This window comes from Chrysoperla carnea, chromosome 3 (genome assembly GCF_905475395.1).
Source record: "Chrysoperla carnea chromosome 3, inChrCarn1.1, whole genome shotgun sequence".
Lineage (NCBI taxonomy): Eukaryota > Metazoa > Arthropoda > Insecta > Neuroptera > Chrysopidae > Chrysoperla > Chrysoperla carnea.
The window spans coordinates 66941390-66955113 of NC_058339.1; the positions used below are offsets into that span (position 1 = coordinate 66941390).

A 13724-nucleotide genomic window follows, 5' to 3' on the forward strand; every position below is an offset into this window, starting at 1 on the left:
ATAAAAGTGTTTTGTTTTATTGTAACTCCTATACAAATTCATCTTAGGTAAAAGCCGTCTTAGCCATATTAAACACTGGGCTGAGAAAATCAGTCTGCACTCCCCTTATCAATAAAAAACAAAAAATGTTTATGTTCCATTTTTTTTTATTTAATATTTTTTTTTAAATTTACTAAATTTAGTTCCAAATTTGTAACGCCTAAAAATATTGATGTTACGAAAAAAATTTTGGCATAGCTGTTCATAAAATCACCTAATTAGTCCATTTCCGTCTGTCTGTCCCCCTGTGGACGCTATAACTCAACTCATAGCGTGCCCAGAACGTAAAAAGTGAGGCTTTGTTCGTAAATGAGTAACATATGTCAATTGGGTGTTGGGTCTGTAGGACCTATTTTGTAAACCGTTAGAGAGAACAAAAGTATAAGTGTAATTTTATGTTCCTTATAAGAAAATAAAAAACTTTTTTTTGAAACATTTTTCCGTAAACGGCATTGTTTATCCGTGAGGGCGCAAATTAGGATAAAATTTTGGTGTCCATTTTCTCCAAAACTATAAAAGACAGAGAGTTCTAAATTTGCAGGTAACTTCAACTAGTGGTTTTCTGAAACATTTTCGAACATAAGTTCAAGAAATACTTTCAAAAATCAAATAAATCGCTGCCGAAAGGCTACCATAATTGTGTTGGTTTTTAAAACTCATCTAATTTATTAAAAATAATGCAAGCACTGATATTCAACACTTTCTATACAGGGTATTTCAACAATTAACTCAGTCAATTGTTTGTTTTCTTCAAATCCATAAAAATTAAAATAGATGTACACTTTGCTACAACATCATTTGATGGTTTGAAGTGCTTATTCAAAATTCTTGCGAGTTTTATAGATTCGCTCACCAACTGTGTAAATTTCTTTATATCGGATATTAATATGTTATAGGGAATGTTAGAATATAACCTAATTGAAAAGAACAAATGAAAACAAACAATTGACTGATTTAATTGTTGAAATACCATGTATAGACAGTGTTGATTACTCACATTACAGATATATAACTGATATTCCCATATAATACACACTATAGGTACATTATACAATTTACACACTATACAATTATACAGCCAACCGGACATGGACTATAATTAGGTGATTTTATGAACACCTATACCTACCAAAATTTTGTTTTTTAAGCGTTACAAACTTGGGACTAAAATTAGTATAGCTTGGTATATTTCATATACATGGTATAATAATAATTAATCATTGTTTTAAAATCGGAAATAATTTAATATTGTTTGCATCAATGATTCTAATAAAAGTTAAAGAATAAGTAGTAATTAATTACATTTTTTTCGCATTTTAATTAAATTTTATATACTGGTATAATCATCATACACTAGGTATTGGGAACAATACAGACCGGTTTTATTTCATGAAATTTATAAATCATAATTTATATATTCAAAAATTATTGTTGAGATACATATCTGAATACAGAAAAAACTCGTTAGCAGTACAGTTCCATCACTAAAGTCATATTTCCCCTCATTTAATGTTTCTTGCTGTTAGATGCTTTTTATTGACATGTCTTCAAACAAAACAGCTTAAAAATATGATCTAGAGATATAATACGGAGGACAGAGGGGCTTGGAAGTTGAAGTCACAAAATGCAATCTTTGGCACTAAACCCCAACTTACATATTGATTTGCAACCCTCTAGCGGCTAGGCAAATTCAGAAAAGCTGCATACTGAAGTAAAGCCTCAAAATCGTCGAAAAAACGATATTTCCCCTGGATTTTCACCGAATTTCAAGTCATTTGAACTTAAGAGAGCCGCTATAGTTGCGCAAATATAGTGGGGAAAAGAAGAAGATCCAAAAATTTATCTTTGTTTTATCGCATCCAAATTCTATCCAGTTTTGATAAACCAAGTACGTAATTCTACTAAATTTGGGTAATACTTTTCAAATTTAACCTAGCTATTACTGGTTCCAAGATTTTGGGGTCCTGGTCTCTGTTTCCAACCTATATATGAATAGTAGTGAGAAACTAACAACACAGATAAAAAGTGTGACCCAAAATCAGTGTTTTTTTAAAAAAGTTTCCTTCAGATTGGATCAAAGTTATATGTGTTATTAAAAAAATTGATTTTTGAACTTAATTACGTCATCAAAATTCAAAATTTTTATTTTTGCTTTATCGTATCTGCAAATTTTATCCAATTTTGATTAACCAAATATTTAATTCTACTTTCTTTCCGGGTCATACTTTTCAAATTTGTTGTCAAAATTAACCTAGCCTTCGCATGCTCAAAGATTTTGGGGTTCTACTCACCTACTCACAATAAAAAGATCAATTAAAATTAAGAAAACGTCTTAAATGGCCAAAAACAAACAGTGAAGCATTGCTCACGATGAAAAATCCCTCTCAAATGACCATAAAGACTTTACAAACCAGAAAAACTAATGATATCCACTTGAGTAACAGTGTGCTTCATAAAATTTAATTTCAATTCAAAGTTTCATACTCATTGATGACCTGGTTGATTTTGTGATAGAACGAGAAATTTCTGAAATATAAATAAAATTGCTCTAGGGTCAGTGTACATCACCTCCGTATTGGGTTTTAAATTTTAATTGGCCCAAAATAAATCTAGAAAAAGGATATTATTCAAATGTGAGACAACAAAATTTTCAGTATATCATAACATGGAATTGGACAAATTAGTAACTGCAAGAAAATTTCAGCGTCAAAATAAGCAAAAAGCATTTGTGATTGTACCAAATTTTATAAAAAAAGTTTTTCAATATTTTCTAGAATGAAATTTTATATTTCATTGAATTCGAAGATATCAATACCAGCATTTTCATAAAAAGGAAATGTGATGAGTAAAATGTAGAAAGTTGCATAATTTCTTTTTAATCATTAAGTAAAGATTATTTATTTGTATTTATATTTATAACTAAATTTGGCTAAGAATTTATAATAAAAGGTATGCGTAAAAATAATAAATATTAAGGAGATCTTCTATGATGACAAGAAGTAATTTTTTTCTTAATTTTTTTAATTTCCTTTTTGAAATGATTTTTTTTTTTTTTTTTTTTTGACGATGTCAGTCTGAGTTTATAACTGACCCATTACCCATACAAATGTAAATGGAGACTTGATACCATATATAACAAAATTTAAAAGTTAAATTAAAATTGATTAAAAACCAAAGAAGTTATAACCATTCAAAGATTGTTGCCTGTCTCTTTCTTTCAAAACAGAATTTATATGAATCTCAATGACGAAACTCAACAATGACGTCATTTTCAAATTATTTTCCTTTTTGTTCAATTAGGATTTTTAGGCGTTCTTATTTTGCGTAGGTTCTTCCAAAGTTTTCCAAAAACTAACTTTACTTTTCTGTTCATGCAGTGAGAATTCTTCACCTGAAGTGATAAAAAAAATTTAGTCACTATCCCCATTGCTATTTTGTAATGTAACGATTGGATGATAATTTTTTGATATATTGCCAAAAATATTTTATTTCGGAGCTGTTCTGTACATATTTCGAAAAAAACCTATATGATCGTTAAATGAGCAGCGTTTTTATGTTTTTTGAGTCCTTATCACGTTAAATAATTCAAAAACATAGAATACGAGTTGATTTTGAATTAATGATTGAACGGTAAGTTTCTGTAGTATATCACCATCTCATATACAATTTTGTCGATATCTCAGAAACTACTCATTTAACTAACCAAAAAGTCATACTTTTGCATTTGTTCTGTAAAAATTACTCAAAGAAATTATTTTTATCCAAATCGGAGATAAAAAATTTCACTATTTTTTAAAACTTTCTTAAGGAGTACCTTTTAGAAAAAATCGAGAAATTCGCAATAAATTTTTGGTTTCAAAACCTAATAAAACATACTTTATAGGGCAAGCATGATCCAATAAAAACAAAAATCTGGTTCATTTAACAGTTAGGTGGGTAGTTTTATAGATATCGCTTAATATCCTGTACGAAAAACTTTCATTTCGAATTTTTAGTCATGTAGAAAAGTACTAATATAATCGTTAAATAGGAGTTGGGCCACGTAATTTATGGACGCTTCCAATGACTTGGATTTTTGGTGGTTTTATTACCCTAAACAAATCCTATAGACACGAAAATCTAGTTTATATTGGCACTTCTTTACAGATATCAGCTGTGAAATTTTTTTGAGAAAATTTTTTTGAGATATTTCATTCATTTCTTGATTAGGGGCTGCGCGTTATTTTCTAGTATCTCAATTTGAAATATTGGACCTAATACTTGAGTTTATTTTTAAAAACGCAAAAATACTTGTTTTTTCGCTGTGTTTTTCCTTCCCTTAATACTATTAAAATAAAAAAATTTCACACATTTATCATAGTAAATGTTTGACGAACGGGAGGATCTCCTTAATAAACAATCGAACAAGAAATAAAATTTCCGTTGTTGCGCTGAATTCTTAATAATACATGCTAAATAAGTAAGACAAAATAAAAATAAGGTAGGAACAAAAATAAAAAAAACTGTATAATTTAAATTAATACATAAATTATTTTTAAATAAGTATTGACTCCTGTATGTATATTATTGCAGCTGATTATTTTGTTGTTGTTTAATATTTTGCTAATAATGTTATTGAACTTGATCACACGCAATTGTTTACTTATTGTTGTATTGTTTACGTTCGCATTGTTTACGCAACTTAATGCTGTTGGATGTAAGTTTTTAATAGCACTTTTTTTTTTGGAAAATTTATCAATTTAATTTGTAAATAGAATAGCGGTTTTTCATCTGAACACATATATTAATTATTATTTGTTCGTGGGCTAAGAAATTCTCATTGTTTTTTTAAGAGGCAAAATTAATTTTTAGTAAAATTTTTTTCTTGATCAATATTGAGGATTGGAACAAAATTTCGATATAGGTGGTGTTTATTCAATTGACCGGCTGTCTGTCTGTCAATTATGATAACTCAAAAATGAAAAGGGAAAACCCAGCTTAAATTTTAAAACTTGTTTTAGGGCTAAAGAGTGATAAGTGAACACGAAAAATCGGTTAATAGGTACATAGGCCCCACAAAAAAATTTATTTTTTAAACTATAACAATTAGAAGAAAACTAAAATAAAAAAGCGACTCATTTTCGAAAATAAAACATCTTTTGTTGATTTTTTATGTATTCAATATATTATTTACAATAACTTTATATGCTTTGCAAAAAGTAATTAAGCAATTAATTCTGTTAATTGTAATGTTTTTATTTAAATAAAAAGAAATTTATTATTATTCATGTATGAATTAGCTGTTTTCTAATATTCTAGCTATGATCCCAATGCGAGCAGTGCTTACAAAAATTTTCGCGCTCATAATAAATATTAGTAGGGTATTATTTTCTAGATGTAGTAAGAAACATTCTTTTATTAGTTGTGTGGGGCCTTTAGAGATCAGACCAAATAATTTTTTAATAAATAATTATGTCCACTTAACGATTTTATTAGCAGATGTTCACCGACAAATTTTTTCCCAAAATCTTTTAATAAATATGTAAATATATGTATGTATTGTTCTACATACATATATTGCATACATTGCAATATACATACAACAGTGTTCGAAAAAAATGTACACACCATTTTTATGCATGTAACATTTATAATTATTATGATGCGGAAAAATTTTAAAAATCAAAACAATTTGAACGAGTGTCGAAAACAGCCATTTATCGAAAGTATTCAGAATAGTTGCCATTGTTGCCCAGGCATAGGTGATAACGCTGACCAATGAATTCCAAAATTTTCCTAATCGTTTTAATTGGTATTTGAATTCACTTTCAATGGCTGCTTTTATCTTACTGATTTTAGCTGGCCTTATTTTATAAATATCGTGCTTGAAATCCTCAAAGAAAAAAAAATGAATTTTTCAAGATGTTACTAATACATTTCGACGACTCCTCTTTTTTTGTGCACTTGGCAGATAAACGTGGTCTTCCGAAATAAATCTTGTAAATTTTGTGTTTTTCCCTACCTATAAGCTCACTTAGTTGAATTCACACTAAAGGAATGAACGACACGCGATAAGCGATAGATTTTACAATCATTAATCGTAATTTAATGTTGTTCATTAGACAGTTCTTTCGTTATTCGTTTATCGTTCATCGCTCTGGTATGAGTTCTCCATTAAGATCAAAGTTTATTAGAGCGCCACTATCAGGCAATATAACAATTTTATCCAACCATTCTTTCAAGAATTATGGCAGACTTATGTGTTTGTGTGTCGCTCTATTAGCTCAGTTGGTTAAGGCGTAACCAATTCTGTCCGCGGTATGCTTAGGGTAGCGGGTTCGATTCCCGCCGTCGCGACCAAATTAATTTAATTAATGGTAAATGCATGAAGGAGGTGCACTCAGCCTCTGAGATTGAGGAGCTGATAAATGAAATTATCAGCGGAAAGGTGGTAAAACACATATATGGTATCACAATGGGCTCTATAGCCTAAGAATGTCCTTCGTGGACAGCCAATATAACCTAACCTATGTGTTTGTGTGTATGATATTCTAGATGTCTCATAAAAGGAATCATTTAGTTTTTTTTTTTCGATTTTCGAGATGAAAACAATAACTTTTTATGAGCAAATGAATTAAACACAATACTTGAATGAACAGTTACTTTATTATATTTTTATAAATTTATAGTGCGAGCACCTTTCAACAATACAATTACAAATGCCATAAAAGAAGCTCTCTTTTTTGGTAATTCATCGATGTCAAACAATACACGGGATGACTGTGTATGGCGTAAAGGAAATGATAAAGATGCATGTCCCGATCCTGATATCCGATATATATTATATACAAGTGAACAACCGGATGTAAAACAAATTGTTGATTTAAATCAAGCTGATTGGCTACGTAATAGTAATTGGAATCCAAATCATGAGAATATCTTATTAATACACGGATATGCGGGCGGTGATGATACATTACCAATAATTGTATTACGAGATGGTAAGTTTTTAGAAATTGTGATGGGTTGGATAACTTTGATTCATTTGAATGAATTATTAATTCTTTAAATTGGATCGTTATACTTTTGGATTGTAATTCGTTCAATGATATAGAGAAGTCTCCAAGAAAATTAGTTATTTATTATTAGTAAAGTTGTAGGTTTTAAATTTTTTTAAATGATTTTCGGGGCCCGTACTTTCACAGGTAGTAGACAATCTAAGCGGTGTCAAATCGGGAAAATATCCAGAGCAGCAAAATTAGGAGTGGGGCCGAGCGGTTGCACGGACACCTCAATAAAAAATAACAATAATCTTAAATTCGTAAAATACTCTTGCGGATTGTCTATTATCCACTCACTCCTATGAAAGCACTCACTTTGTTCGTATTTCCAATTCACTCTGTAATGTTGCGCGGGCAATTGTCAGCTCGCATTTATGTATATATTGTTTTATCAAAAATTTTGAATTAACGCCCAAAAAGTAAAAAAAATCAATTTGACTTCTGAATGGATAACACGTGAGCTCTCGTGAGGTTTCGTTTGTACAGCTTCAGTTGATAAATTGAAACAATCAAAATTAATCAAATTGATGAATTAGTGTTATTTAGTCCAACACTAAATTGAATTTGATTTATTAAAGATTGTTTATAATGATCTTGTCGCTGACAGAAAATAAATTGCGTAATTTTTATGTAAAATTTATCAAAAAAGGCAAAAAAAAAAAATTGAAAACTTTGATGTAATTTATTTGTTATCAATTGTAGAGTCAATTTTGTTTGCATTATAAGCAGTTTGAAATACAAGGTGGACCATTTTAATCTATAATAGCTCGTTTGATAAGTAACCAATCAAAAAATAACTTGAACAAAATTTGAATATAGTTCGATGGGTGGGGGGGGGGGGGTATGGTCCATCAATCAGATTGGACCAAATTCTCCAGATTGCTTTAATACTTAGTTAGAATAACACTTTAAATTAGGAAGTTGATCCTGATATAAAAACTAACATTGTTTATTTCAAACATTTTTTCGAAAATCGAAAACTTGCAGGGGAAATGTAACTTAAAAATATGTCATTATTGCATTTAATCGAAAGAAAATGCACTCAAAGTTTATCGATAATTGTAGGTCAAACTCATGAACACAGGAGAATGTCCTCTATTGTCCTTGACAACTTTTATCTAAAGCAGTTTTTCTGTACCTATCGTGTTTTGGTTTTAGCTTTCAATTAAATGTAAATTTTTAAGTCGTGCATTTCCTCCGAAAGCTAACGATTTTCGAAATGTTTTAAATAAAAAATGTTATTTTTTATATGAGGATCAACTTTCTAATTTAAAGTGTTTTATTCTATTTCTACCGGATCCAAATTGTCTATTTAAGCAATCCGGTGTCCCCTATCAAATTCTTAAACTTTTGTTTAGTTTATTTTTTGATTGGTGAACTACAAAACGATCTATTAAATTGTAATGAATATTTAAACTCCGGTAATGTGCGAAGATATTGTCAGTGGATGCAATTCCTTATAAACGTATAGAACTTTTTTTAATACTTTTGTTTTGTAGCATACTTAAGAAATGGTAGTTACAATGTCTTTATGGTTGATTGGGGGAAATTATGTGAACCACCATGTTATCCTGCCGCTGTTCATAACACACGAGCAATTGGACGATGTACAGCAGAATTTTTATCATACCTCAGAAATCATGGTCTACCAATAGAAAAAACAACGTGTGTTGGTCATTCATTGGGAGCACACATCTGTGGCATTATGTCAAATTACTTATTATTCAGGATGCATAGAATTATCGGTAAATAATTTTTTTTAACGATTTTTAATAGATAAATCGTGCTCACGTATGATTTAGTAAACAGAATCGAACTGGAATATTTTATTTACTGTTCAATTAGCCTGATTTTTTCAAGATCAATATGCATTTCGAATAAGTAATTTCGATCAAATATCTCCATGTAGACATCGCGTTCATAGTTGGGACCTTACTAAATGGAAGAAACGGCCATTCGATACCTATCTTACGTTTCGCATGTCTCTATTTTAAAAACTCTTACAATTACGTCATCGTGCTTTCGATTGCGAAAAGGAAAGGATAAAGCTTGAAAGCCTATTGGATAAAGCCTGAAAAAAAGGAAAGGAAGGTTTCTTAAAATGAATTCAATAATTGCTTCATACTTTCAAGACCAAAAACTTAAAGCAGCACGTAAACGGAAACTTTGCATGCTCTGACATCAGATTGACCTATAGTTCTCCGTGTTGCTTTAATAAGTTAGAGAAAAAAAATTGAGGGTGGAACGTTAACAACTAGCAACTCTGTATATTTGGGATTTGGGTTGACTTTATTTAGCCACCACTCTCACAATACGTAGGTTCAAAATTATCAGGTAGTTTCATATAGATCAATTTTCGCCCAAACATTATTATTAGGTAAAAAAAACGATGCGATGGAGAAGTTGTACACAAATGCATTTATAAATGAAAAAATAATTCATTTAAAGTATATATAAGTAATTATTTTTTTAACTAATAATTCCATTTTTTTTATTAATTATTAATAAAAAATAGTTATATTTAAAAAAACGACTTGTTATTGGTTTTGACGTATATACAGCCGTTGAGGCTGTCAGCCAATCTGAATCACGCTAAATTAACATTATAATATAGTGAAAGCAAGTTGAGAGACAAACTATTTATCATTCTGCATGCGATCTTATCATTTCTCCGTGCGGTGGCGTTACTAAAGCACGTTTGAATTTATAGTTTAGAAAAGCTATTTTTCATGTAAAATTACATGAAAATTCTTTGAAAGGATTTTTTTTTTTAATTTTTTCTTATTAATTTATAGTAAAATTTGAAAAAGATTAAATTAAAAAACATGCAAATTCTCTATTACACTAACAAAATTCATTAAGCTTTGCGAATAATTTTTCCAAGTAAATCTAAAGCGTACATAGAGCGAATAATTCATCACAACATTAATTTTTTGCATTTATAACTCCATTTTTGGCAGTCTCAAGATATTATTATTTTTTATATAGCTTTGGATCCAGCTAGGCCACTTGTTCGTCCTGGAAACAATAACAGGTTAGATAATGGCGATGCAAATGCCGTACATGTAATACATACAAACGCTGGTCACTATGGCGAAATGGGACGAGTTGGTCATGCGGATTTTTGTGTAAATGGTGGAAGAACTCAACCTTTTTGTGAAGTAACAAATAGTATGCATTTTCCTACTTTTATTTAGAATCCAAGGAATGATGAAAATAATTATTTTACAGATGTAGATCTTTGCAGCCATGTTTGGGTAATCTGCTATATGGCAGAAAGTATTCATGATGGTTTGGCAAGAAAAGCAGAGCCGTGTACACGCCGGTGTCCAATAGGAATGTTATCAGGACATCGTTTTGGCCTTCCTGTAAAAATGGGACAATTTACACCTACAACGTACGATATTTCTATTTAAAAATTATTTAAAAAAAAACTTATATTTGTTTCATTTTAGGGCATCGGGTTCTTATTGTATATCCGCAAAAACTGCACCGTTTTGTCCGAAAAATCCTGGAGATATTGGTGATGTTCGATGCTGTATAAAGCCTGATACGCTAAATTAGTTACAAAAAATTAGATACTAGTAACGTGCATATTTGTATTTACAAATTACAAAACGACAAAATTCACAAAATTACAAAAAAAGTTTATTACTAGATAACAAGTGCGAAATTTTTTAACCTCAATTAAGCACCACCAAGTATATAACCAATTTACCATTAAGTGAACACACGGCCTCAGACCTTCCCTTCGCGAAGGTCTATAATATTTGTATATACAGACAATTTTTTTGAAATATAGGCAAATTTTCTACACAAATAAGTAAAAAATTAGCATAATAAAATTATAAAATCATCGTCATTTCTACAAGAACTATACGGAGGCCAAGTAAATTCCAAAACTTAGTTTAATGAAATTGGAAATTCAATGCAAAAAAAGATACAAAAAAAAAAACTTTCTACCTGTATGAAAAGTATTTTATTCATATCATAATATATAGGTATTTCATTTCATATACACGAAATGTTTAATATAGGTGATTCAAAAATCCCTGTACGTTTAATTCTATTATTTTGGCAAATAAACTTTGGTACTAATTTTATGCATTGATAAATTGTATAATCATTGCTTTGATTAGACATCTTAGTATAACTCCAAATGTTCTTCAGCTTAGGTAAAAAAATTTGGTGAATAATTTTTGAATCACTTATAGTAAATTCAATAATTATTTTATAAATTAATGTAAATAATAAATATAAATATAAGTACGGTTTTTAAAAAGAATTTAATTATTAATTCATCAGTTATCATCCCATTTTTTATAATTTATATTTTATATGCAACTTGAATTACAAGTACGTATAATAAATGCAAACCTGTGAATATTTAAAAGAAATTGATTTTTTTAACAAAAGAAATTACAGCTTATAGATACAATAAAAAAACTTTTAACAAAAAGAAAACCGACTTCAAAAGAAAAACTTTTCTAAAACAAATTAATATGCAATAAAAAGTAAAAAATAACGATAATAAAATGTAGTTAAAATTATTGTTATTTTGGAGTCGGTGTCAGCCAAGGAAACAACTCTGACAGAACAGTTTGTTACATTAGCTTAGCTGACATCGACTCCAAAATAACAATAATTTTAACTCCATTTTATTATCGTTTTTTTTTTTTTTTTTTTTTTTTACTTTTTAGTGCATATTAATTTGTTTTAGAAAAGTTTTTCTTTTGCAGTCGGTTTTCTTTTTGTTAAAAGTTTTTTTTATTTTGTGATTTTAAGTGAATCAGAAGTACACTAACTTGTCACTAAAAAAGAATTATCTAAAGAGTTATACGTCCTCTTGTCGTGCATACTTAATGAAAAATTAACACTTTTATGGTTTTCTCATGGATGTCCATGTCAGAACTAGACCAAAATGAAATGGAACTACACGAGAAGCATCAGATTTCAAACAGATAAAGAATCATCAAAATCGGTTCACCAAATCGAAAGTTCTGAGGTAACAAACATTAAAAAAAAAAAAAAAAAAAAAAACAGTCGAATTGATAACCTCTTCCTTTTTTGTTAGAAGTCGTTTAAAAAACAAGGAAAATAAAATACTATCAATCTCTGCGATCACTAATAACCTAGTTGTTAAGAAGTGGCCTTAAATAAAATTTAAAAAAAAGCTGTCTAATAGATTTTCATATAAAATTTTCTGATAACGTGCAGTCAGACTGACATCGTAACGAAACGAAACGAAACAAAAACTATTTATGGCGTCTTCATTTCTTAAATTTTACTTTAACAAGTGAAAACAAACAATTGACTGAGTTAATTGTTGAAATACCATGTATAGGCAGTGTTGATTACTCTTTCACATTACACATACATTCATGTCACACATATACCACTAGTTCGATTTACATCTAGTCATATAAAAATCGCGAGTATGACAAAGTACATGCGTTAAGCAATGCATCTAAGTAAGAGATATTATAGATGTTATATGAAATTGCAAAAAAGACTTGTATCGTGGCTTCGATGTCTTTTCAGCTATACAACAGTTCTTCTGTTGTGTGCCTGCATAGAGTGGGAGAGAACACATGTATATAATACTGCTCACTTAGATGCATTATATAAAAATTTCAGCTTGATATGTTTTTTCGTTTTTTAGTTATCGTGATGACAGATGGACAGACGACAGACAGACAGACCGAAAATGGACTAATTTAATGATTTTATGAACACCTATACCTAAATTTTGTTTATAGCATCAATATTTTTAAGCGTTACAAACTTGGGACAAAACTTAGTATACCTTGGTATATTTCATATACATAAACTAACGTACATAAACAAAAAATCGAAAAAATTTATGGTTTCTGATTTGAATGAAACTTAGTATATAAGGTAATTTTGACCCAAAAAATTCAAAAATCGTATTCATTTGTTGATTGAAAGCATAGTTTTAGAAATATCACCCATTTTCTCATATTTTGGCTCGATATCTCCGAAACTAGTTGCCTAACCGTTATATTAATACCATTTTTGTAATTTATGGGTCATAATTACCTTATAAACTGACTTTTACCGAAATTGGAGAGAAAAAAATTACCTCGATTTTTTCGATTTTTTTAAAGGGGTACCCCTTAAAAAAATTCCAAAAACTCGAAAAAAAATTTATGGTTTCTGATTTGGATAAAACTTAGTATATAAGATAATTTTGACCCAAAAAATTCAAAAATCATATTCATTTGATGATTGGAAGCATAGTTTTTGAAATATCACCCATTATCCCATATTTTGGCTCGATATCTCCGAAACTAGTTTCCTAATCGTTATATAAATACGATTTTTGTAAATTATGGGTCAAAATTACCTTATAAACTGAGTTTTATCGAAATCGGAGCCAACATTTTTTTTTCGATTTTTTCGATTTTTGTAAAGGGGTACCCCTTAAAAAAATTCCAAAAAATCGAAAAAAATTTATGGTTTTTGATTTGGATAAAACTTAGTATATAAGGTAATTTTGACCCAAAAAATTCAAAAATCATATTCATTTGATGATTGGAAGCATAGTTTTTGAAATATCACCCATTTTCCCATATTTTGGCTCGATATCTCCGAAACTAGTTTCCTAATCGTTATATAAATACG

At 29.3% G+C, this 13724-nt stretch overlaps 1 protein-coding gene across 1 annotated transcript; it reads left to right on the plus strand.

The window, feature by feature from the left end:
• The first annotated feature begins 4605 nt into the window (after nt 1–4605).
• LOC123296505 (phospholipase A1 VesT1.02-like) lies at nt 4606–10892 on the plus strand. The gene is made up of 6 exons (XM_044877994.1): nt 4606–4735; nt 6708–7019; nt 8579–8824; nt 10068–10250; nt 10311–10476; nt 10535–10892. Exons 1-6 carry the CDS (start codon nt 4648–4650, stop codon nt 10641–10643), a joined length of 1104 nt encoding a protein of 367 aa, XP_044733929.1. The 5' UTR covers nt 4606–4647; the 3' UTR covers nt 10644–10892.
• The last annotated feature ends 2832 nt before the right edge of the window (nt 10893–13724 follow it).

Excerpts from the sequence above, each read along its gene's own strand:
- LOC123296505 (XM_044877994.1), top strand. The coding sequence starts at position 4,648 with ATGTTATTGAACTTGATCACACGCAATTGTTTACTTATTGTTGTATTG. Across the intron at positions 8,825-10,067 it reads CAGGATGCATAGAATTATCG|CTTTGGATCCAGCTAGGCCA; the intron begins GTAAATAATTTT and ends TTTTTTATATAG. Across the intron at positions 10,251-10,310 it reads TTTTTGTGAAGTAACAAATA|ATGTAGATCTTTGCAGCCAT; the intron begins GTATGCATTTTC and ends ATTATTTTACAG.